The sequence below is a fragment of the Zea mays genome, chromosome 2 (assembly GCF_902167145.1).
Source record: "Zea mays cultivar B73 chromosome 2, Zm-B73-REFERENCE-NAM-5.0, whole genome shotgun sequence".
Taxonomy (NCBI): Eukaryota; Viridiplantae; Streptophyta; class Magnoliopsida; order Poales; family Poaceae; genus Zea; species Zea mays.
In genome coordinates, this window is record NC_050097.1 from 110,454,523 (window position 1) to 110,480,943 (window position 26,421).

A 26,421-nucleotide genomic window follows, 5' to 3' on the forward strand; every position below is an offset into this window, starting at 1 on the left:
AAAGTTGCTAAGTCATGGGTCTGGCGGACCGTCCGAGCCAAGTGGCCGGACCGTCCGCGATCTATTCAGAGGAGTCCGAAGTATGTTCACTTCGAACTGGTCCTGTATGTTTGTACTGCGGACCGTCCGGGCCTTGGGGCCGGACCGTCCGCAGTCCTGACCAGAGAGGGTCGCCCTCTGCACAGTCCCTGTATTATTGTGCGGACTGTCCGGCCGGGATCGGCGGACCGTCCGCAGTTGCCAAATTGGTTTGGGCAGGGACTGTGAGTTTTTGGGCACTTGTACTACGGACCGTCCGGGGCCTGAGCCCGGACAGTACTAACTCCCAGGTCGCGGACCGTCCGGCCTTGTAGGGCGGACAGTCCATGTGTGTTATCTCAACGTTGTCAGAGTTCTGGTGCTCAATGTTGCCAGGTGTCGGATGGTCCGGCCAAGGTTGGCGAACGGTCCGGACCTCACTTTTCTGATAGCTCTGACATATTTCAAACGGGAAAACTAATCGTTACTTGTACGGCGGACCGTCCGGCCTAAGGGCGCGGACCGTCCGCGTGTGCGCAGAAACTGTGCTAGTTGCACATAACGTTTAGAATTGTGAGGTGGGCTATAAATAGAAGCGGAGCTCGTGTGTGAGGGTTCTCTTGGCCATTCCTTGCACACATTGAGCTCATTTGTGATCCTCCCACTCATTCTCTCACACACCTTGCTTGAGATTGCATCCTAGTGAGAGATTGAGAGTTCCTAGTGTATTTGCATTCATTGGTGATTCTTGAGGCACTAGGTGGTACACCGGGCAAGCGTCATCGACTTGTTACTCTTGGAGGTTGCCGCCTCCTAGACGGCTCAGGTGTTGTCTCCGTCGAGCTCTCCAAAAAGATTGTGGAGGAGCCGCGGTGTCGATTGTGAGGGGTTCGCGCCTACCTCGCCGGAGCGGCAAAGGCGACGCTAGTGGAAACGAGGTATTGAGTGATTTCTTGTCCACTTGGCTCAAAGATCAAGCTGCGTCTTGATAGAGGAGCAAGTGAGAGCTTGAAGTCTACCTCAACGTGGATTAGGGGTGATCGACAAATCACCGATAACACGGGATAAAATCCGGTGTCTTTCTCTTCTCACATTACTTATTACCGTGCAAGTAATTAGTATTTCGCATATTGTCTTTCTTGTATACAATTACCATAGTTGTTTCTCATAGATTGCTTACTTGTTGTGACTAGAGAATTTATACCTCTTGTCATATTGATTAAATTTCTCTAGTGTATTTGATTTTAGTCAAAACCTTCTATTCACCCCCCCTCTAGCCGATGTCCTAGATACTACAAGTGGTATCGGAGCCAAGGACTCCATTGTTTGTGGATCTAATCATCCCGGAGTTTGATAAAATGGCTAGTAACAACAATGTGCACATTGGGAAGCCACCGCATTTTGATGGGAATAATTATGACTATTGGAAAATAAGAATGTCAATGCATCTTAGAGCAATGGGTGGAAAAATTTGGCCTATTGTCAAGGATGGGTTTGTTGTGTTGAAACAAGATGAACCATCAGCTAGTGATAATGAAAACATTCTTACAAATGATCAAGCCATGAATGTATTCTATGATGCTCTTGACATAAATGAGTTCAACCGTATCAAGAATCTCACAACTGCTCATGAGATTTGGATTAAGCTAATGGAAATTAATGGAGGAACTACAATTGTGAAGAGTGCAAAGCTATATGTGCAAAGGAAAATTTGAGCAATTCATTATGAAAGAAGATGAAAATGTATCTGATATATTCAACCGGTTAAATGAGATAGTGAATAAGCTCAAGGGACTTGGTTTTGATGTACCGAATGTGGATTTCACTCATAAGTTCCTTAGATCTCTTCCGGAGAAGTATGAGACTATTGTGACCATGTTAGTAAGAAGTGATCTATCTACAACTTCTCCAACCGAAGTATTGGGAGAAATTCTTACTCAAGATATATTAAAGAAATCTCAAGCCGATGCTATAAGTTTGGCAAAGAAAGTGAAGAATGAATCAATCGCTCTCAAAGCTAAATCTTCTAAGGCAATTGAAAAAGAAGATAGTGATGATGAAGAAAATGAAAGTGAGAGTGATGGAGATATGGCTCTATTTGTAAAGAAATTCAACAAATTCATGAAGAAAAAGAGGGGTCAACCTAGAAGAGGCCAAACATCAAGAAGAAATGCTTTCAATGATAGAAAGTGTTTTGAGTGTGGGGAAACCGGTCACATCGCCATGAATTGCCCTAACAAGAAGAAGGGCAAAGATGGAGATGATAAGAAGAAGAAATTCTACAACAAGAAGAAAGATGACAAAGCCTACCTAGTTGAATGGGATTCGGATGATGATGATGATGACACCTCATCCAAGCTTAATGCTAGAATTGCCATCAAGGAAGCCCCTTCACTTTTCTCATCCCTCATTGTCTCATGGCAAAGGGAGATGCTAAGGTAAAAATCATCACCGATTTAAATGATATAGATGATGATGATCATGTTGATGATGATGGCTATTCATATGATGATCTTGTTAGAATGTTAGGTGAGGCCGATGACTACATGCACAAAGAAAGAGAAAAGTTTAAGACCTTGAAGGAATTGTATAAAAACCTCCAAGTGTCTTTTGAGGAGCTCAAGACCTCTCACAACGATCTAAAAGAGAATTGTGAGAAGATTGTGGAAGCTCAAAACTCATCTATTGTGCATGAAGTTGTGGTGGTCACCGAGGATGTTGGAGTCACTTGTGACTTACTTGATAGTCCTACAAGTGAACCACAACCTACTAACTCTATTTGTGATAAATGCAAAATATCTCTTATGAATGATAATATTGCTCGTGATGAATCACAAATCATTGTTGAGAATGAAGTATTAGTAGATAGAGTGAATGCTCTAACCCATGATCTAGAGAAGGCATATGGTGGAAAGGCTAAATTGGATTTCATATTGAGAAGTCAACGGTGCTCACTTAATCGTGAGGGTCTTGGATATGTTCCCAAGAAAGGAAAGAATGCTTTTATAAAGCAAAAGACATTGTTTGTGAAAGAATGTGACAAAGTGTGTCACAAGTGTCACAAGAAGGGACATATCAAGAAGAATTGTCCTAAGCTAAAGAATGTATCCTCCACTTGTTTTGAGCATTGTTATGTTCTCATAATGCAAAAGGTGTTCATGCTAAATTTGTTGGTACTTCAATTGTTGGCAATAAGAAGAAAGCTATTTGGGTACCAAAGACCTTGGCCACTAACATCTAAGGACCCAAGCAAGTTTGGGTACCTAAAAGAGATTGATTTCCTTTTGTAGGTGAACTACAAGGCGGGAGGGAATCATTGGGTGTTAGATAGTGGATGCACTCAACACATGACCGGAGATATGAAAATGTTCACCCAATTGAGTGTGGAAGATTGCTCAAGTTATGATAGTATCACATTTGGAGATAATCGCAAAGGAAAGGTTAAAGGTTTGGGTAAAATTGATATTTCGAATGATCATTCCATATCAAATGTGCTCTTGGTTGAGTCTTTGAATTTTAATTTACTATTCGTAGCTCAATTATGTGATTTAGGATTTAGTTGCAATTTCACCGTTGATGATGTTATTATCTCTAGTGTTGATGGTAGCAATCTTAAGTTTAAAGGCTTTAGATATGAAAATCTTTATCTTGTTGATTTCTCATCCAGTGAGGCAAAGCTCACAACTTGCTTATTCTCAAAGGCTTCACTAGGTTGGTTATGGCATAGAAGACTTGGTCATGTTGGAATGAAGCAACTCAATCGTTTAACCAAACATGACTTAGTCTGTGGCTTGAAAGATGTGAAATTTGAGAAGAACAAATTGTGTAGCTCTTGTCAAGCCGGGAAGCAAGTGGCGAATACTCATCCAAATAAGAGTCAAATGTCTACTCATCGGCCTTTGGAATTACTCCACATGGACTTATTTGGACCAACATCTTTTGTGAGTATTGGCGGTAATTCCTATTGCCTTGTGATTGTGGATGATTATTCTAGATTCACTTGGGTTTATTTTCTTCGGGATAAATCTAATGTGTTTGAAACATTCAAGTCATTTGCTATATTGGCTTAAAACCAATTTAATTTTGATATCAAGAAAGTTAGAAGTGATGAATATTGTGATGACAAGGGTATTAAACATGAATTTTCTTCCAAATATACTCCGTAACAAAATGGTATTGTTGAAAGGAAGAATAGGACTCTCATTGATATGGCTAGGTCTATGCTAGCGGAATATAATGTGTCGGATTCTTATTGGGCCGAAGCCATAAACACCGCATGTCACTCATCAAATAGGCTATATTGTCACAAGCTCTTGAAGAAAACTCCCTATGAATTGCTCATTGGTAGAAAGCCAAATATCTCATATTTTAGAGTATTCGGTTGCAAATGCTACATTTTGAGAAAGGGAAGCCGGCTCTCTAAATTTAAGAAGAAATGTGATGAGTATTTTCTACTTGGATATTCATCAAATAGCAAGGCTTATAGAGTTTTCAACAAGACTCATGCTATTATTGAAGAAGCATATGATGTTGAGTTTGATGAAACAAATGGGTCTCAAGATGAAAACGATAATCTTGATGATGTTGGTGGAGCTCAATTGAGAAATGCTATGAAAACAATGGCTATTGGTGAAATAAAGCCAAAAGAAGATGATGATGATAGTAGTGTGGTTGTCATTCCATCCTCTTCAACCCTAAATGAAGAAAATCACCAAAGCCAACAAAATGACGAAAATGTGGATGCTCATGATCAAGATACTTCAAGTCATTCGGTCCCTCCTCATGCTTCAACTAGTAATTCTAAAATGGTATCAAGAATCCATCATTCTATTGTGAAAGATCACCAAGTTTATCAAATTGTGGGCGACATTAGTAAGGGTGTTCAAACTCGCTCTCGTATAGCTTCATTTTGTGAACATTTCTCTTTTGTATCTTGTATGGAACCTAACCGTGTAGATGAAGCTCTACTTGATGTTGATTGGGTGAATGCAATGCATGAAGAATTAAATAACTTCACCCGAAATGAAGTTTGGGAGCTTGTTGAGAGACCAAAGAACCATAATGTTATTGGTACCTGTCGGAGAGGAAATTTCCGGCCGGGTGGCGGAATGCACCCGCCTAAATCCTAAGATGGGGAGGGGCCTAAGCGTTTTGCCTGTCTGCTAAGCGATGAACGAACACAAGAACACACAAGGATTTAGAGTGGTTCGGGCCGTCGGAGCGTAATACCCTACTCCACTGTGTGATGTATTGAGCTTAAGAGCTTGTATGAACTTGTGAGCCCAAGCTAGGTCTAAGTGTGTCTGAGTCTTGTAACGTTGCGTGCCTCCCCTTTTATAGCTAAAGGGGGGCACGTACAAGGGTGCTGAGCCCCGACATGCGGGCCTAGGGACATAACGGATGTAATACTTGGAGCCACTAAGGCTGGTTGCCAGTGCAATCTCCTTGTGCTCCGATATCCGCGGTCTGCGTTGCATTGGCGTGCAGCGGAAGTTTCCCTGGCAACGTACGAGTGATGATGAGCACAGTGCACCCCGCAGCACGGGCGTACTGCCTGCCAACGGAATGGATAGGCACGCCGCCTGCGGGACGGTCTGATCGCCGCCTGCCAGCAGAGTAGACAGGGCGTATTTAATGCTGAGGCGGCACATCGCTTGTCAGTGGAGTAGACAGGGAGTGTTGAATGCTGAGGCGGCACATCACCTGCCAGTTTGACAGGCGGCGCGCCCCCTTCCGCAATAAATGTGGAGGACGCGCGGCCCAGAGGCCTTACGTCAGACTCCGCCCGTTGACTTACGTCACGGGCAGCTGGCCACGTGGTTGCATCGGGTCTCCGCCTGAGCGGGGAGTGGGAGCGCACGCGGTATGGTCCGGACACGTGTCAGCACCGGACCCCCGCATGGCCTTGATTAAGGCCTGGGTATTCTTTGCTTTGGAATCCCGGGACCCTACTGTGAGTGGCCCGGACCCCCCCCCTGAGGGGTCCGGGACCCGTTCCAGGGGTCTGGTTTGTACCTGTGGAGGTCTTGAACCTCACCCGGAGGTCCGGGCTGTGCATCCAGTAGGTCCGGCACTACTGTTGCCACCTTGGAGTATATCGTCTCCTCTGGCCACGTGGCGGCCCCGGAGCCGCCCACGTGGTGGGGTCGGGTGCTGTTCATCGCGCGACTAGAGATAGCCGCGCGGGCACCGTGTCTTCATACTGTAGTAAGGGGTACCCCTGATTCAGGGTACCAAAAGTGGCCCCCGGGCCCGCCTCAGGGGAGGAGACGAGCTTGCAGGTGGGGCCAAAGCTTGATCGGCGATTGGCACGCTGCTTCTGTGCGCTTGCTGACGTAATTACTGCCAGCCCGCCTTCGGTCACGCCAACTGTCACGCCTGTCCCCGCGGCTGACTGACCCGTGGTCTCCGCACTTGATGGTTTTGCTGGGCCACGCGCGGGGTGCCTCGATACCGCTGCATTGGTTTTGAAAGTTCACCTTTTTTTGTCCTTCGCGGCGGCCCTGAGGGAGCGCAGTACTAGCGCGAGCGGCGGTTCGACTTCTCTGCACCCAGGGACCGACGCCCAAGGAGGATGACTCGTGGGCCTGGGCCCCTGTGCTAGAGACTGGTCCGCTGCTCTCTGTGGAGATGAAGAGGCACTGCGGTTCGCTCCTCGCGTGGCGGTTCGCCTTCTTCGCACACGGAGACCGACGCCCAAAGAGAATGACTCGTGGGCCCGGGCCCCCGTGTCAGAGGTTGGTCCGCTGCTTTCGGCGGGGATGAAGAGGCGCGGCGGTTCACTCCTCGCGTGGCGGTTCGCCCTCTTCGCACACGGAGACCGACGCCCAAGGAGTATGACTCGTGGGCCCGGGCCCCCGTGCCAGGGGCTGGGTCACCTTGGTGCGCGTCGGGCGAGATCTTCCGCGGCGCTTCGGGGCGTCAGTGGGGGAATCTTTCTTTAAAAAGGGGATTCCCCCGAGTGCGGTAGCCATTCTCATCACTCGCAGCGCCCTTTCGCCCTCGAGCTCTCCGCGCTCTTCTGCCGCCGTCGCCGCCATGGCCTTGCTAGACCCTCCCGAGCGCCTCCAGCCCGAGGTGGCACTCAACTTGGTGCGCAACCTGCTCGGATGGGGTGTGCCGGCGTTCGTCGGAAGGATCCGTGTCGGCGCCTCTCCTATCGGCGATCTCGCCGCCGGAGAGTTCGTGCTCTTCCTCCCCAGCGGGTTGGCGCTGCCGATCTCGTCTTTCTTCGTGCTGCTACTGGAGGAGCTCGGCCTCCAACCTCAGCACTTCACGCCCTGCTTCATCCTTCAGGCAGCCATCATCGCCTACCTCTGCAAGATGTCCATGAGGGCGACGCTTCTTCCTCCAGCATTCGGCTTCAAGGATGTTCATCAGCCTTGCGGAGGTGGAGAGCGAGTTGAGCCGCGGCTCCATCTTTCGCGTGAGCTTCACCAGTGCCTCATGGTGCACCGCCATGAACTGGTCTAGCTCCAACTCCGTGGGGTGGGAAGCGAGCCGAGCTGCGGCTCCATCTCTTTGGCTTTGATGGCTTCAGTGCCGCCTCCAATGGTGACCGCTGGCCCGGCGGCTGAAGACGCCACCCAGGAGGTCGTACAAGATGTCGCGGAGACGGCGGCCGCGTGCTTCCAACGCGACCCTACTGATGTCGAGTAGGTCATACCTGTAGACATAAGGCTAGGGTCCCGCTTGAAGGCGGATGTAATAACTTTGTTTTTGTAAGGTACTTTTGAGTACTACTTATCGAGCAGTATTAGCACCTATCTGCATACTATTTGTCCCTGTTGTCTGTGGCGTTGCCGACTCTTCCCTGGTACCTGGCCCCCCTGGGATGTAGGCTCGACGTGTCGAGGCTGGATACTAGCATACCTAAAAGAGTTGGCAACGGCTCCAGGAGGCAGCCTCGACTGGGACCTGGACCTGAACACAGCTTCGGCTAGGGAGCGTTAGTAGCACACCCATATGACCCGTCGCCTGATACTAGCCATCCTTTGATACAGGTACGGGACCTGCAGGATTTAGTCTGGGAAGCCAAGTTGTGTGTCCGGATCCCTTGGACCGCAGTTCTAGATACTAGGACACCCGTCGCAGAGTAGTGGAGTGTGCAGGCTTACGGTACGGAACGGCTACACGGCTCCGGACCACTCCAGGAGACGAGCATCCATTCTCCAGAACCGGACCCTAGGTTACCGGACCCACGGGACTATAGCTCCAAATACTAGGGTACCCGTCACAGAGTGGTGGAATGTGCAGGCCTAGGGTACGGAACCGGGCTAAGCGGCTACACAGCTCCGGACCTCTCCATGGAACGAGCTCCCGTTCTCCAGAGCCGGCCCCCAGGCTGCCGGACCCTCCTGCTTTCGCAGAGGGGTCCTAAACTGCAAGCCTGGCTATTCAATTCGGATGTCATCATACCAGCAAGGGTGGGAGACCGTATAGGTGGGTTAGATAAAAAATAATAATATCTGTAATCTGTAGCAGAATAAAACCATCACAGGGGCACATCTGAGAGGGTAAATTCTTTCCTTATAACTTGACATGCATGAGTGCAGACCAACAGGCCGGGCTTATGAGGGCGGACCTCACCGGGCTGGCGTACACGTATGCACAACCTAGTTAACAGAAGAAATCATAACCCCTCGGACTTGCTTCTGTGGGTAGGACTTACAGGAATACTCTATATTCCAGGGATTGGGAAGAGGCACCCCTCTAGTTGTGGCGAGGCGGGCACTCCCGGGTCGGCATACTTCCGTCACCTTGAAGGGTCCTTCCCAACTGGGGGAGAGTTTGTGGAGCCCTTCTCGGTTCAGTACTCGCCGTAGGACTACGTCCCGGACCCCGAGCTCCCTACTATGCACGATCCGCTGGCGGTGGCGCCCGAGCGCTTGGTTGTATCGTGCATTTCAGGTTGCCGCTTGCCATCCGCGTTCGTTGATGAAGTCCACGTCCTTACGTCGCAGTTATTCCTGCATAGATTCGTTAGAATACTGGACCCGTGAGGAGCCCATAAGGGTTTCCGGGGGAAGGCAGGCTTCAGCCCCGTAGACCAGGAAGGACGGGGTCTCCCCAGTGGCCCGACTAGTTGTCATCGCCGGAGTTAGAGTCTCCGGTGAGAACATCCTTCAGGACCCCCTCGGGTGACTGGTACCCGAGGTCCGGTTCTCCCGCAGCCACCTCGCCGCTGTCGACCCTTTCCTTGCCAGGCCGGCGACGAGGTGGGGAGCCGTCCTTGGAGGTCTGCTCGCGCCGTTCGCTGACGCGCTTCGCGAGTTCGATGATCTCGCGACACTCCGCGGCGCTATGGCGACTGTTGGGGTGTACAGGGCATGAGCCGCTGTTACCCCTCTGCGGCCATGGGCGCTTGTTGCGCTCGTTTCGGCCCCCAGTCGCAGCTGCGACGACCGGAGCAGCAGACAGCGGCCTCTCGGAGCCGCAGTTCTTCTTCTTCTTTTTGCCGTCCTGAGCGACGACACCCGAGCCACCCGTCTGGGCAACCCCGGTCTGTGGTGCCGAGTGCCATGCATGGCCCTCGGCAGCCCTGGCGCACTTGTCGGCAAGAGCGAAGAGCGTGGTGATAGTTTCCACGTCATGCGTGGCCAACTTCTCCAGCATCTTTTCATCATGCACCCCCTGGCGGAAAGCGGTGATGATGGAAGCGTCGGAGATACGGGGTATAGTTCCTCGTAACCTGGTGAAGCGAGAGATGAAGGTCCGGAGAGTTTCCCCGGGCTCCTGCCTCACTGCATGGAGGTGAGCCTCCACGCCATGCCACTGATAAGCACTGGCGAAGTTCGCTGCGAACCACGCACAGAGTTCTTCCCAAGAGTAGATTGATCCTGGGGTTAGGTTCATGAGCCAAGTCCGGGCAGGCCCAGACAAGGCAACATGAAAATATGTTGCCATTATGGCGGTGTCTCCACCTGCTGCCGTAATGGCGGTGACGTACACCTGCAAGAATTCCGACGGGTTGGACGTATCGTCGTACTTTTCCGGCAGGTGCGACGGGAACTTAGATGGCCAGGTCGCCGCACGGAGATGGTCCGCGAGTGCGGCGCAGCCCACGCCGACCAAAGGGACACCCGCCTGGAACCGGGCGCCTATTGAGGTTTGTGGTGCTACCGCACCAATTCTTGATCAAGGTTGCGACCCTCGATGTTTAGCCGGCGCTCACGCGCCCCCTCTAGAGAGACCCGGGCATCCTCTCCCGCACGCCTGCGGTTGAGCTCTGCCAGGAGGTCGTCGGTCTGTGCACCCCTCACCAAGGGTGAGCGCACAGACGCCGTCGCCTCATGTTGGCGCCGGGATGACCGCGGCCTAGACCTGGTCGAGCCAGAGTGCGCCATGCCGAGCAGTCGGTCGACGTCGTCACGCCACTGTTTCATGGCCCCTGGTGAGGCCGTGGAGCTTGGGGTGGCGCAACAACTCCCTGGCCGCAGACAACGCCCCCGGAGCAGCCCTTGACGGAGTCCGGGATGTCTGCGCAGTTGTATGCTGCTGCGCAGCGTGCACAGCAGCAGTGCCCGGCACTGGGCGGTTGGGAACCCGCGGCGTGGAAGAAGCAACTTCCTCCTCCACCAGGAAATCCTCCGAAGTCTCGGCGCGGTGCTCAACGATTTGCACCATCATGCTGAGCAAGAAAACAAGCAAAAACCTATCGCCTAGCCCCCTACCTGGCGCGCCAAATGTCGGAGAGGAAATCTCCGGCCGGGTGGCGGAATGCACCCGCCCTAAATCCTAAGATGAGGAGGGGCCTAAGCGTTTTGCCTGTCTGCTAAGCGATAAACGAACACAAGAACACACAAGGATTTAGAGTGGTTCGGGCCGCCGGAGCGTAATACCCTACTCCACTGTGTGATGTATTGAGCTTGAGAGCTTGTATGAACTTGTGAGCCTGAGCTGGGTCTAAGTGTGTCTGAGTCTTGTAACGTTGTGTGCCTCTCCTTTTATAGCTAAAGGGGGGCACGTACAAGGGTGCTGAGCCCCGACATGCGGGCCTAGGGACATAATGGATGTAATACTTGGAGCCACTAAGGCTGGTTGCCAGTGTAATCTCCTTGTGCTCCGATATCCGTGGTCTGCGTTGCATTGGCGTGCAGCGGAAGTTTCCCTGGCAATGTACGAGTGATGATGAGCACAGTGCACCGCGCAGCACGGGCGTACTGCCTGCCAACGGAATGGACAGGCACGCCGCCTGCGGGACAGCCTGGTCGCCGCCTGCCAGCGGAGTTGACAGGGCGTATTTAATGTTGAGGCGGCACATCGCTTGTGAGTGGAGTAGATAGGGCGTATTTAATGCTGAGGCGGCACACAACCTGCCAGTTTGACAGGTGGCGCGCCCCCTTCCGCAATAAATGTGGAGGACGCGCGGCCCAGAGGCCTTACGTCAGACTCCGCCCGTTGGCTTACGTCATGGGCAGCTGGCCACGTGGCAACATCGAGTCTCCGCCTGAGCGGGGAGTGGGAGCGCACGTGGTATGGTCCGGACACGTGTCAGCACCGGACCCCCGCATGGCCTTGATTAAGGCCTGGGTATTCTTTGCTTTGGAATCCCAGGACCCTACTGTGAGTGGCCCGGACCCCCCCCTGAGGGGTCCGGGACCCGTTCCAGGGGTCTGGTTTGTACCTGTGGAGGTCTTGAACCTCACCCGGAGGTCCGGGCTGTGCATCCAGTAGGTCCGGCACTACTGTTGCCACCTTGGAGTATATCGTCTCCTCTGGCCACGTGGCGGCCCCGGAGCCGCCCACGTGGTGGGGTCGGGTGTTGTTCATCGCGCAACTAGAGATAGACGCGCGGGCACCGTGTCTTCATATTGTAGTAAGGGGTACCCCTGATTCAGGGTACCGATAGTACCAAATGGGTGTTTCGCAACAAGCACAATGAAGATGGATTAGTAGTAAGAAACAAGGCAAGATTAGTGGCACAAGGATATACTCAAATAGAGGGATTGGATTTCGGTGAGACATTTGCTCCCGTGGCAAGATTGGAAGCAATCCGGATTCTTCTTGCTTATGCATGTGCTCATAATATTAAGCTCTACCAAATGGATGTAAAGAGTGTCTTTCTAAACGATAAGATTAGTGAACTAGTGTATGTTGAACAACCTCCCGGTTTTGAGGACCCCAAAAGACCTAACCACGTGTACAAGCTTTCTAAAGCTCTCTATGGGCTTAGGGTCTGTTTGGTTGGGCTGTGGCTGTGAAAAAAGTTGCTGTGGGCTGTGAGCTGTGGAAAAAGCTGCTGTAGGCTGTAAGCTGTTAAAAAGCTAAAAACCGTTTGGTGAAAACCACTAAAAGTCGTTAAAAATTCTTCGATATATGTTTTCATAGTTCCATCCGAAAAGCCACTAAAAGCAGGTCCAGGGGTGCTTTCAGATTTGCACTACGAGAAAGTCAGCTTTTAGAAAAAGCTGCTATCTGGATCCAACCCTTTGGTTGGCTTTTGGCTTTTAGGGGGGCAAAAGCCAAAGCCAAAAGTCAAACCAAACACACCCTTAAGCAAGCCCCACGTGCTTGGTATGAAAGGCTTAGGGATTTCTTGCTTTCCAAAGACTTTAAAATTGGGAAGGTTGACACTACCCTATTCACTAAAAGAATTGGCAAAGATTTGTTTGTTTGTCAAATTTATATTGATGATATTATTTTTGGATCTACTAATGAATTGTTTTGTGAGGAGTTTGGAAAAATGATGTCAAAGGAATTTGAAATGTCTATGATAGGAGAATTGAGCTTCTTTCTCGGTCTTCAAATCAAACAATTGAAAGATGGAATCTTTATAAGTCAATCAAAATATCTGAAGGATATGCTCAAGAAGTTTGGCTTAGAAAATACAAAGCCTATCAAGACTCCTATGGCAACAAATGGTCATCTAGACTTAATGAGGGAGGTATTGATCAAAAACTTTTTCGCTCAATAATTGGTAGTTTGCTTTACATTACCGCATTTAGGCCCGATGCTATATTTAGTGTTTGCATGTGTGCTCGATTTTAAGCTTCACCTAGAGAGATTCACTTGAAAGCCGTAAAAAGAATTCTAAGATATTTGAAGTATACCCCCAATATTGGTCTATGGTATCCCAAAGGTGCTCGATTTGAATTGATTGGATATTCGGATTCGGACTATGCGGGTTGCAAAGTTGATAGGAAGAGCACCTCCGGTTGTTGTCAATTTCTTGGGAGGTCTCTTGTTTCATGGTCTTCTAAGAAGCAAAATTCCGTTGCTCTCTACCGCCGAGGCGGAATATATATCGGCCGACAATTGTTGTGCTCAATTATTATGGATGAAACAAACTCTATTGGATTATGGGATCATTTTCAAGAATGTGTCTCTCATGTGTGATAATGAGAGTGCGGTAAAATTGGCTACAAATCCGGTCCAACACTCAAGAACGAAGCATATTGATATACGACATCACTTCTTGAGAGATCATGTTGGAAAGGGAGATATTACTATATATTCGATTGGCACGGATGATCAATTGACCGATATATTCTGGGAGCCTGGATGATCTGGAAGTTCAGAAACAGAGTGGTGTTTGACGGGTCCCCCCCAATATCACTACAATCTTAGAGGCCACTGCTGAGGAAAGGGAGAAATGGATGGTTGCAGGAGCTAAGGGTCCTTCCTTTTTAGCTGCTCCCAGTACCAATGCCTGAGATAAGTTGTATCTTTTAGTTGTGTATGAATTGTTTCCTTTATGTTTGTTTCTGACATCCATAAGGAAGTCCTGTATTCGGGTCCTTTCCGACCCTTTTCCTTCTTACTTAATAAAATGAGGCGCAGTTCTCCTGCGTTTTTCGAAAAAAAAATATATTTACAAAGCCATTAGATGAAACAAGGTTTTGCAAATTAAGAAGTAAAATGAATGTGATAGATCTCTCAAACGTGGCTTGAGGTTGAATACACATGTGTAGTATTGCATTTCGATTCTAAATATGCTCTCTAGACTATTTATTGGATATTTTTTATGTTTTTTATTCTTGTTTGATCTAAATAGTTTTATATGAAAATTTGTGTTACTCAAGTACATAATGTCATATGCATGCATACTAACCCTTGGATTGGTCAAAATGTCCATATTTGAGCGATAAACCAAATTTGAAATTCAAAATCAGAAAGTGGACAAAGTTGAGATATTTGAGTATCAGGCCGCGGACCGTCCGACGTATCAGGATCTGGACAGTCCGAGGCAACAGACCAGACCGTCTGAATTGACAGGGCGCGGACCGTCCGCAGACCCCTCACGGACCGTCCGCGACAGGCAGATAAATCGGGCAGAGGCAGTCAGTTTGTCACTTTCAACGCTTGTCTCCTCTCTCACACTCCACACGCCAAAAGTGATTCCTGACGTTTGAGAGCGGACGGTGGACCGAAACTGCGCACGGACTGTCCGGGAGATTGTTGGAAGTTCATCAACCATGTCTTCATCTTGGTATTTCAAAATCTCATGGAATTTGTTTGATTTATTCAACTTTGGGAATTCTTAGGGGTTTCTTTCTGATCTGGAATTGGGCAGTGGAATTACAATTTTGATTGGTGGAATTGCTAGTATTACTCATTGTGAATATGGTGCAAAAATTTGAACGGATTTGTATGGTTATTTTCTGTTGAATTGATGATTGGACGGATGGGGCGGCTAGGGTTCTAGAAATCGCCCCTGGACGGTCGCGGACCGTCCGCCAGGACGGCGCGGATAGTTCGGCCCCCTGGCGTGGACAGTCCGGTCCCTGACAGAAAGTTACACTTTCTTTCTCTATGTTGTGGCGTCATCAACTATTAACCAGTGGATATTCCTCATATATATTGCTGTGGTCTGGGTGGTCTTAAGAAGAAGCTTGCAGGTCGTTTCAATTCAAAGCGCCATCGTGCAGATGATGAAGATTATAATCTAGCTACAGACTCTGAGGCCCAATCCTCAGCTGGGGGCAGCATCTCTATGGACATAGAGGATGTTCCACACGCTCATCCAGATTATCCAATTGACATCACAGGATGGACTTATCCAAAGAGAAGATTCTCTATTGCTGAGTACTGCTCCAGCAGGACAATTAATCAGTATGATCTGCCCTCAGACACAAACATTCAGTTTTTTCATACTCAGCTTCAATTTGATGTCTTCTGGGGAACCCTAATGGACACTAATTTTCACAAGCATCAAGTTATTGATTGGAACTTTATGCTGGGTCAGTCAGTCATGGAGGGATTGATTCCAAAGTTCGAGGCATGTGGTCTCTATGACTTTATGAGCCAGAAGACAGACTTCAGTGAGATGGCTATGAAACAGTTCCTGGCAACTGCTGAGATTGACATTGATGAGCAATCAATCACTTGGATGACTGGTTTTAAGAGGTATTCTGCAACCTTTGCTGAGTTTGCTACTGCAAACAGTTTGGACTACGATACAATCTCAGCTGTGATTGATTTGTATACTGAGGACAACTTTGAAGAATTTGTGCAGTTCTATGAGCCAACGAGGCTGGGCATTCATAGGAGGTTTGGTGAGACTGCAGGACTGAGGCATCATCCTGCTATGATTAACAAGATTGCCAGAGTAACAATTTTTCCAAAGAGTGGAGATAAGAGCAAGATCAGAGACAAGTTCTGGAACATCATTCACCATATCATGAATGGTGAGGTAATGAATATGGTGCTATTTATGATGAGGCAATTGAATGACCTCAAGATCGACAAGAACCAGAACTTGGCATATGCTCCATACATCATGGCTCTCATCAAGGCTAAGACCAGATTTGAGGGGCACTGTGAGATAGCTCACACTCCATTTAGGCCTTTCAAGAATGAGATTGGTTTCTTCACCAGGCCTCTTACTCCTTTCCCAGATGATGAGGAAGAAGCTGGAGATGATGAATAAGTTGCTCCTGAAGCTGATGCAGCTGAGCAGATGCCTCCTCCTCCTCAGCCTGAGCAGTTCTGGCAGCCTGGTCCAGACTATTTTGATCCTTACTTCCAGCACATGCAGCAAAGGCTCCAGACACATATGGATGGCCGCTTTCAGGGCATGATGACCCATATGGACCAGCGCATGGATAGGATGCAGGCTCACTTTGATGATAACTTTGATGGGCTGCACACTGAGCTTACTGAGCTTCGCACTCACATCCAAGACTCTATTCATGATCCAATTATGGCTAGAATGAACAACATGCAGCAGAGCTTTTAGGATAATATGGGGGCCTTGTCCAGTCAGTTTGACAACCTGTCCACCAATGAAAGCATCCAGGATATCCGTCAGCAGCAATAGCATGACTTCGGGCAGTTCTCTTCTGTCTTCGACACTTTCAGCACCCACTACTACAACATGTACCCTCCACCTAGTGGTCAGTGAGACCCCTCCTTTGTGGCAATTGATGCCAAAGGGGGAGAGAAGCTGAAGTTGGGGATGTTATATTTAGGGGGAGCTCATGTGGACATTGAGACTTTGCATATGCATGTTTACTATTTGAACTTTTGTCTTATGCATTTGTTGAATTATGTCTTGTGTTTGTGGAACTGACAAATGTCTGGTGATATTTTGTGGATCGAAGTATCGAACTATGTCTGTTAACTTATGTTTCTATTAGTTCGAATTATTCTGTAAATGGTTGATCGAGGAGTGATTAAATTTGTTGCGCTTATTTTTCATAATACTTCTTGTATGCCTCGATAACCATGATTATAGAAAGATCTCCATCAAAACTCCGATCGATTATGTGTGTTGTGTGTCATATCTTCAACTAGAAATATCATGCACACATATAGGGGGAGCTATTCCTACACTCTGAGTTTTGTTGAGACTTATCTATCTCTTGGATGGAACTTCAAATAAAGATAAGTCTTTTGAAACTCATCTCTAAAATCCTTCTTATACCGAGGGTATGAGGAAGATTTGAAAATCAAAACCTCTCTTGGATAAAATGTGTAGTGTTGTCATCAATTACCAAAAAGGGGGAGATTGTGAATCATCTAGGCCCCTTAGTGATGTTTTGGTAATTAATGACAACTATTTGTGGACTAACAGTTCTTGGAGAAATAAGAATGCAGGTTGGACTACATAGAACAGAAAATCTTAGAGACTTATAAGCATTGGTTGTGGATCAAGTGAAGGCAAAGGTATAACATAGGTTTTTGTTTTTGCCGGTCTCCAGAAGTTTAGATAAGACATTTGACCGGATTAGTAGGCTAGATGGCCGTACTATTAAGAGGGGTCAATGACTTTAGTCTGTGTAAAACTTAGTGCCTCATAGAGCATCTAGTGGTTGCATTTGCATGAGGTCTAACAGCGCTTTCAGTTTCGAGAGTTAAAAATCTTTTCGAAAGCGTGTTTGAAAAGTTGCTAAGTCATGGGTCTGGCGGACTGTCCGGGCCAAGTGGCCGGACCATCCGCGATCTATTCAGAGGGGTCCGAAGTATGTTCACTTCGGACTGGTCCTGTATGTTTGTACTGCGGACCGTCCGCAGTCCTGACCAGAGAGGGTCGCCTTCTGCACAGTCCCTGTATTATTGTGCGGACTGTCCGGCCGGGGTCGGCGGAACGTCCGCAGTTGCCAAATTGGTTTGGGCAGGGACTGTGTGTTTTTCGGCACTTGTACTACGGACCGTCCGGGGCCTGAGCCCAGACAGTACTAACTCCCAGGTCGCGGACCGTCCGGCCTTGTAGGGCGGACAGTCCGCGTGTGTTATCTCAACGTTGTCAGAGTTCTGGTGCTCCATGTTGCCAGGTGTCGGACGGTCCGGCCAAGGTTGGCGGACGGTCCGGACCTCGCTTTTCTGACAGCTCTGACATATTTCAAACGGGAAAACTAGCCGTTACTTGTACGGCGGACCGTCCGGCCTAAGGGCGCGGACCGTCCGCGTGTGCGCAGAAACTGTGCTAGTTGCACATAACGGTTAGAATTGTGAGGTGGGCTATAAATAGAAGGGGAGCTCGTGTGTGAGGGCTCTCTTGGCTATTCCTTGCACACATTGAGCTCATTTGTGATCCTCACACTCATTCTCTCACACTCCTTGCTTGAGAATGCATCCTAGTGAGAGATTGAGAGTTACTAGTGCATTTGCATCCATTAGTGATTCTTGAGGCACTAGATGGTACACCTGGCAAGCGTCATCGGCTTGTTACTCTTGCAGGTTGTCGTCTCCTAGACGACTCGGGTGTTGTCTCCTCGAGCTCTCCAAGAAGATTGTGGAGGAGTCGCGGTGTCGATTGTGAGGGGTCCGCGCCTACCTCGCCGGAGCGGCAAAGGCGACGCTAGTGGAAACGAGGTATTGAGTAATTTCTTGTCGACTTGGCTCAAAGATCAAGCCGCGTCTTGATAGAGGAGCAAGTGAGAGCTTGAAGTCCACCTCAACGTGGATTATGGGTGATCGGAAAATCACCGATACCACGGGATAAAATCCGGTGTCTTTCTCTTCTCACATTACTTATTACCATGCAAGTAATTAGTATTTCGCATATTGTCTTTCTTGTATACAATTACCATAGTTGTTTCTCATAGATTGCTTACTTGTTATCACTAGAGAATTTATACCTCTTGTCATATTGATTAAATTTCTCTAGTGTATTTGATTTTAGTCAAAACCGTCTATTCACCCCCCTCTAGCCGGTGTCCTAGATCCTACAGTGCGGGTCTGTTTCCCAGCGCGGTTCCCAACACCCGCCCTGCTCTCCACGTCGGCGCACCTAGAGGCGCGTCTCCTAGCGCCTATCCTGCTCTCCTCACCGGTGCGCCTGGAGGAGTGTCCACCTCACTCCACGGCAACACCCATCCCGACCCGTCGGCGTCCCCTGTAGGCTGGCCCGGCGGCCGTGGCCCTGTCGCCCTCCCCTACGCACAGGGGCTTCGTCCCCCACACCTAGGGGTGGGCATTTTAAAACTGAAACCCGAACCCGAATAGACCGAATTGTCGGTTTATTCGGGTTCGGTTCCTATATGTGATATATTTCGGGGTATGGGATCGGGTTCAGTTCTAACCTTTGAAACTCGAAATATAAAAAAGCTCTTAAAATGTGATGATATTATTATGTGATTTATGAACCTATTAGCAAAAAATTATGATGTCATCTTAATATATATATATATATATATGCTAATTTTTGTAGTCACTTGTTGCAATAATAGTGTTGGGGCCTCTTATGCCGAAGATCACTTATTAGCGAAGAAACAATGACTTGTCTAACATATTGCTTCGGCATTAACAAGTGTATTTCAGGAATATTCTCATTAGTAGACGAAGCTAAGCTTCGGCTAAAGAAGTGCACAAAGGCGCTTCGTCTATGCGTAAGCAACAAAGATGATGGCTGAAAGCAGCAACTTCGGGAGCAAGCCCAGAAGGGGAGGCTAACGAACGGCGAAGGTTGAAACTTGCAGAGCTGAGAACAAAGAAAATACATTACTGTTCTGATGTCATTTGTAAACGACTTATGTAAAAACTGATGGGAATTATTGTAAATCTATACTAAGGCAGTTCATCTCCCCTATAAATAGATGAACAGTGTCCTACATAAGATAGCTTTTACAAGGGCCATAACTTCATAGTGCTTAGCCTTCGAAGAACCTTCGTGCATCCCATTGTTCAGGAGCCGAAGGTATGTTTGTAAATTTGTCTAATGTAATGAGAGACATACTGAGAATACTAAGGCAATAGAGATAAGTTCTCGTATATTATTCATCTGTCCCATTTTATTACATTTCACCTCTGTTATGCATTCTTGTCTGAAGACCTTCGTCCTTCGTGTTTACACTTCGGGGGAGTCCTAAACCCAGGACGAAGGTCTTCATCTTTAACTTGTGTTGCCTTGATTTTCAGTATCTCTAGACGACTGATATCAAGTATCCAACAAATAGTACTTATAATTAACTATTCATTGTATATATTTAAAACAAAAGATATTATTCTCTACTATTTGGGTCTATTTGGCCAACCGAATAGACCGAACTGAAATTGTGGGTCTATTCGGGTTCCATTCCTAAAAAATATTTTGAAAATTTCGGTTCTCATTTTTCAGAACCCGAAATTTGATAACCATGAATAGACCGAACCGAATTGCCCTAATAAATTGAATGCCCAGCCCTACCCACATCGGCGCCTCTCCATGACGTCGCTTGATTCCAGCCATCCACAACGCCACTTTTCCTCATTAGCCGCCAGCGGCGCTCCTCTCCCTCCGGCTATCCTTGGCGCGTCGCCGGCCGCCTCAACTCCGCCAACCGCGCCCCTCCCCTTCCCCAATGTTGTCGGTCCCCACGTGCCTTTCGTCACGAACTGTTTTGACCCTACTGCAACCGACAACTTCCCCAACAGCGACGATGCCCTTGCCATTTCCCACAACGGCTCTGTCCGGCGTCGTCGCGCGTGCCCCGACCCCTGGTGTCGCGGCCTTGTTCGCCCCGAGCACCACCAACAACTTCCACCGTGCGCGCGCCCACTGGCGTCCTCGGCCTTGCTCCCCTGGCCGCGCGCATGCTTATCATGCCGGCAAGCCTTCCCTCACCCATAGCCCATGCAACTCTCGGTTTCCCCGCCCCGCTCGTGGCTCTGGCTCTTCAAGGCATTTCTCCTCCCGCCGTCAGGGACCCTGCCTTTGCCCTGGCCACTTTCCTGGCGGTGCGACCCTTCCTGCACCTGCTCCCTTGATGCCCCTGCTCCCTTGATGCCCCTCCTTCACACCGCCGCGCTCCCACACCTCCCTTCACAACGGCCAACTTCTCTTGGGCACACTCATGGTCGTTGATCGAGTCCTGAACTCTGTTCATCGTGACCGCATCGAGCTCCACCATCAGGAAGGCCGCCACGCTACTAGGCTGCTTGTATTCACCAGTGTCAAACTTAGGAGCTGAGAAGTGCTACGCCTAAACAACTCAACTAGAGGCCCTTTCGCATGTAAACCTTTTTATAATCAGAGATGGTCAAGGAATAACAAAGTGATTACAACCAATTCATACTCTCACTCCCCCCTTCTTTTTTCTCATCTCCATGCTGCTACCTCTTGACATGACACTAGACACCATAGGTACGAAACCAGCGGCCGAACGCCCCGCGACCTCCCACAGCAACCCCCTCAGATCACCTCCCACAGATGTGGCATTGCAGTGGTAAAATAAAATATTTATAAAAACAAACAGAAATGAACTGACCATATTGTTTCTTGAGACCCAGAACTCGTCACCATCAAAATCACTATTGGCCATCTCATCAGCCAATGATCTTTGTCCAGAAGTAGGAAAAAGTATTGCATTTTTTGAATATCCAATAAAATTCTTCTCTAGTCCATCAATTTGCCTTGCAGTTAAGATATGTATATCGCCAAAATGTAGCCCAGGATGTTTAAACACAAGAACATCTCCAGAGTATTGTCCGCTGTCACTGTTTAGCAGGACATAATGTCAGCAATAGACAGCAGTAAAGCCTACTGTCAAATATTATCCATGCTCCAATAATTAATAACTGTGTATTTATGTATGTTCTGTAGGAGGCTAGCCATGCAAAAGAATGCAAGTTTTCAATATCTCCTGTGAAGCATAAAAACATTTCCTTTTTATGTGAGGTAATACTGTAATAGTAATAAGCCTTTTCCACAACCCACTTCTTAGATTTGTTTAAAATATTGCACTCAAAACTGAAAAGCTATTCTAATTTGATTGATACCCCCAATATTATGAAGAATCAGATGCCCACATCTATTTGTTCATCTTTTAAGTTATGTTTTCGAAAACGCATGAGAGTTGCGTATCATTATATTAAGAGGAAAAGGTGAGGTAAAAAGAAAACCTCATACAAACTCCACACAAACCCACACACTCTAGTCTAGATACAATTTTACAAAGAGAGAAAACTAGACTCGTGATCTTGAGGGCCTCAAAACAGAGTTCACCGATAAAGCCTGCTGTCAAATATTACACATGCTCCAATAATTAATAACTGTGTATTTATGTATGTTCTGTAGGAGGCTAGCCATGCAAAAGAATGCAAGTTTTCAATATCTCCATCTTTTAAGTTCAGTTCACTATTTTGCTTCTGACTTGGATATTTTCCTTTTCAACTATAACCAAATAGGATTGACTAGAGAAAATAAAGAACAATTTAGCTCAAAGGGCTAGGGCTGGATACCGAGCTAGCTCAGCTCATGAAAAAGCTCGAGCTAGCTCGTTTCAGCTAGCAAACTTGATGTCACCCTGTTCCTCACTGTTGTCAAGGATCTGCATCTAGTTTGATGCAGGAGAGTATGGATGAAATTTTAGTATGGCTAGCGCCTCATCCCCTACCGTCTCCTCCCCTCCCGGTGCTTCCCCTCCCCTTCCCACAAGCCTACGCTGGTGCCTACTCCAGGCCCAGCGGACACCCAGACCGCCGTTTTGACAGGCTCCACCTCCCAAGCACCGGTTTCTCTCTCTTTTCTGTCTGCTAGCGGCACCAGTCAAGCAGCTTGGTCGTTCGAAGGAGTGCTGGTTGGACTGCAGCCCCGAATTTTTGAAATCATTGGAGTTACTCGGTCGCCCTAACGAGCGCCCTTCCTTTAAAGATGTGATCCTCACTGCACCAAAGCAGGCGGGTGTCGGCTCCCTGGGTGGTCCGGCGGTTGGGAGAAAGGAGACTTCGAGGCGACAAGACAGTTTTCTGTCGTCCGGTGCCCGCCGCCATGTGTAGCGACCTGTGCCTCGACGGGCTATCGGTTGTCCATGCTGATGCGGAGGGTTGGACTGTGGTGGAATCAAGGCGGGCTAAGAAGGATAGGCTGAAGCTGGAGCGAAGCAGCCAAAGAAGAAGAGTGTCGCTCGAATTAGTGGGTTGTTGTTTCAATTTCCTAGCGAGCGATCACTTCACCTCTCACTTCGCCTCGGCCTGCCGCTCTCTGGTGCGGTGTTTCCATTGTGGAGCAACCGACCACCAATCTTTTGTCTGCCGGGCGAAGCGGGTGTCATTGCGGTGCAACCCTACGAGCACCAGCTCTTTGGTCTCGGTGTGGAAGATGATCTCTTTTCCGACGATTGCTGCCCCAAAGCCCCCGGTTTGGGATCATCTGGTCTTTCCGTCAGACGGGGACTCAGGTGGCTTGGTGAAATCGACAGGGGAGAGGTGGAGAGCCGGTCGGGCGCCTACCTAAGGAGCCTCCTGCTGCTCGGCCTTGTCGCAGTGGGTTGCATGCAATCAAGCGTTCCCCACCCCTACGACCCTGGATGTTGTCTACCATGGTGCTAGGGAGGATGGGTGGCCTAGCTTTGATGCTAAAGTTAATGGTCCTTGGTGTCAGCGTTTTTCTTCGACTGAGGAGGATCTCCGGCATGCTCTATCTCTCTCAGTGATAAGTGACAGGGAAGTCGAAGATGGGGAAATTGTGGCGTTGTTTGCTTCTCGTCTAGAAGTGGAGGAATCGACCTTAGTGCTACCTACGGAAGATGGCACATGCTAAATCTTGTTGGTGCTGTAACTATCCTTCTTCTTTAATATAATATCGCGCAGTTCTCCTGCGCTTTCGAGAAAAAAAATAAATCTTGTTGGTGCTACCTAGCTTGGTTTTGGTGGAAGATGTCATAAGTAGATGGCCAATCCTTAGGGTTCCCTCCTTCTCAATTAGTTGTAGATGATGGTCAAGGTTGTTGGATGCCTCTGGAGCCCGGCTGCCGCAGCTGGTGGAGTTCAAGCTTGTTGGTATACAGTTTCATGCTTGGGAGACTGCCACGGTGGAGCACATGCTCAACTCTTTTGCCTCGGCTCATCAAGTGCACCAGGAAACTGTCAATTTGGTGAACATGTCGGCTTTCAGATGCTCTAATTGGTGTGTAAATTCTGCGACCATTGCTAGCTCGAGGGAGCTGTGGATCGTCGAGCCTATCCAGACCGTTGAGGGCGATGTTGAAGGAAGAAGGGCGATGGGTTACCCGGTGACCATTCGTTTTTCTGTCACTCTCCAGCTGAATGGCTCTGATTCACGTCCTGCCCCCCTAACACATGGTCCATAGGAGCTGCACCTTACCGTTGTGAAGCGGCTTCTTCGATACCTTCGAGGTAATCTTGACTACAACCTTCTTCTTCGACATTCCTCGCTGACCGAGCTTGTCGTCTACACCGTACAATTAAGAAGAATCTGCCAAGGTAAATGTGTTTGCAAAGCTCAAGTATCTCAATTTCAAAAGCTATTTCGAAAACCAAAGTTTTTGGACACTTTGTGAGTTCAACTGGAGTGAGGTTTTGGGGGTTAGAGAACCTCCTTGCTCAAAAACATTTGAATCTGCCCTTAGGGGCAGTTCACCCTATTTTGAGTAGAGGAGCTCTCTACTCAGAACCAGTTAAACCGGCCCCGAGCGGTTCAACCGGGGTTTTCTCCACAGACCTCTCTGGTTAAAACAAGTTGAACTGGCCCCAGGGGCGGTTCAACCGGTGTCAGGGTCTGCTAGCCGTTCTGACCTTTGTGTGCCAGTCAGACTGGCAGAATGCAGGACAGGCGGTTGAACCTGTCTCAAAAACCGGTTCAACCGGTTTTGCTGGTTGACTTCTAGTTGGACTAAACTTTTTGAACTTGGTTCGTGTCATGGGCATCATAGGGAGCGGTCACTCATGTGGGGCCGCACCTATGCGCGCCAAAAGCGAGAGGCCGCGGAGGGCACTGGCAGCAGCGCGTGCAAGGAAGGCACGGGCGCTGGCAGCAGCACGCGCAAGGAAGGCACGGGCGCTGGCAGCAGCGCGCGCAAGGAAGGCATGGCAAAGGAAAGTGACTGATTTGGTGGCTAAATTGATAGACCTAAATTGTTGAGGAGATAATTCCAATTAGTCACTTGCCTAATTAGTGGTTGCCTAGTTGGTCAACCGGTGGCCTATATATAGGCATGTACGCAGGAGACAAAGGAATAAGGAATATATTATCAAACCAATCTCTCTCTCTTGCAATGACTCTCAAGCGCCTAGGGCTGCTACCCTAGAACCAAGCCTGCGGTAGGGGGTATAACCTCGCCGGAGAAGACAATTATCCCCAAGGTCCATGACACCTAGTATCAGCTCCAGGTTATCCTCACCACCACCAGCCGCCCATCCCTCACCACCACCAGCCGCCGCGCCATCAGCCGCCGCAACGCCCTCCCACCCGCCCTCTCCAACTCCAGATGCATTCACTCGGCTCGAAGAGAGTTTTGGTCGTTTCGCAGAGAAGTGGGATCAGTTCGTTGTGATGTTCCACCGACAAGAAGACAGAGAAGGAACTCCAAGAAGCGGTGCAGCTTCAGACGGCAGCGCGAGAGTTCCTGGCACGCCGCCAGGTATAGTCCCTTCGTGGGGAGAAGCACCTTGTTGTGGCCTCCAGGGCCACCGCATGGCCGTCATCACATGAGCAGGTCGTGGTGCGCCTGCAAGCCGCAGTGTGCGGCTTCCTTGTTAGGCGGGCGGTGCAGAAGCTGCACTTGCTGATCAGCTCATCGCTGCACCAACTCACAGCCTGCGCACCCAACCACCAGGTCTCGTCTATACTTTTTGAACCCCCTGCAGAAGTCGAGATCTGGGTATGCAGCCCCCCTGCACGGCCAAAGAGGGTCGTCTCCTTCATTCGGGCACCTGCCTTGGTGCTGGACAGACCCAACATAAGAACGGGTTGGTTCCTCCTCCACCTTTCATCCAACGTGAAGGCCGCAGTTCAGCTCTTTCCTTGGGATCCAAGAGGACACGAGGACATAGCTGCAGTTCAAATTTATATTTTAGTTCCACAATTATTTTGTATTTTCGTCTTAAATAATAAAGGTAAGCCGTGATGTAAAAGCTTAACCTTAAGTCGTGTCAGGTAAGTCTATGGCAGCTCGAGGACGAGCTGGTCCTCAAGGGAGGGGGAGATGTCATGGGCATCATAGGGAGCGATCACTCATGTGGGGCCGCACCTATGCGCGCCAAAAGCGAGAGGCCGCAGGGGGCGCTGGCAGCAGCGCACGCAAGGAAGGCACGGGCGCTAGCAGCAGCGCGCGCAAGGAAGGCACGGGCGCTGGCAGCAGCATGCGCAAGGAAGGCATGGCAAACGAAAGCGCGCGCAAGGAAGGCATGGCAAAGGAAAGTGACTGATTTGGTGGCTAAATTGATAGACCTAAATTGTTGGGGAGATAATTCCAATTAGTCACTTGCCTAATTAGTGGTTGCCTAGTTGGTCAACCGGTGGCCTATATATAGGCCTGTACGCAGGAGACAAAGGAATAAGGAATATATTATCAAACCAATCTCTCTCTCTTGCAATGACTCTCAAGCGCCTAGGGCTGCTACCCTAGAACCAAGCCTGCGGCAGGGGGTATAACCTCGCCGGAGAAGACATCTATCCCCGAAGGTCCATGACAGTTCGACTGGGGGCGGTTTAACCGCTTTCCACGCAGAAAAGTTCCAACTGTCAGCACCTTTTGAGAGACCTCTATAAATATCCCCTTGTGTCTCTATCCTCATTCA

The 26,421-nt window shown here is 48.9% G+C and overlaps 1 protein-coding gene across 1 annotated transcript in view; it reads right to left on the reverse strand.

The window, feature by feature from the left end:
• The window catches only part of LOC100384503 (uncharacterized), a 71,656-nt gene that overhangs the window by 17,408 nt on the left and 27,827 nt on the right, over positions 1–26,421 (reverse strand). Inside the window, exon 14 of the mRNA NM_001352024.1 lies at positions 21,150–21,378. Coding sequence (NP_001338953.1) covers positions 21,150–21,378 — 229 coding nt within the window. The remainder of the gene's footprint in view (positions 1–21,149; positions 21,379–26,421) is intronic.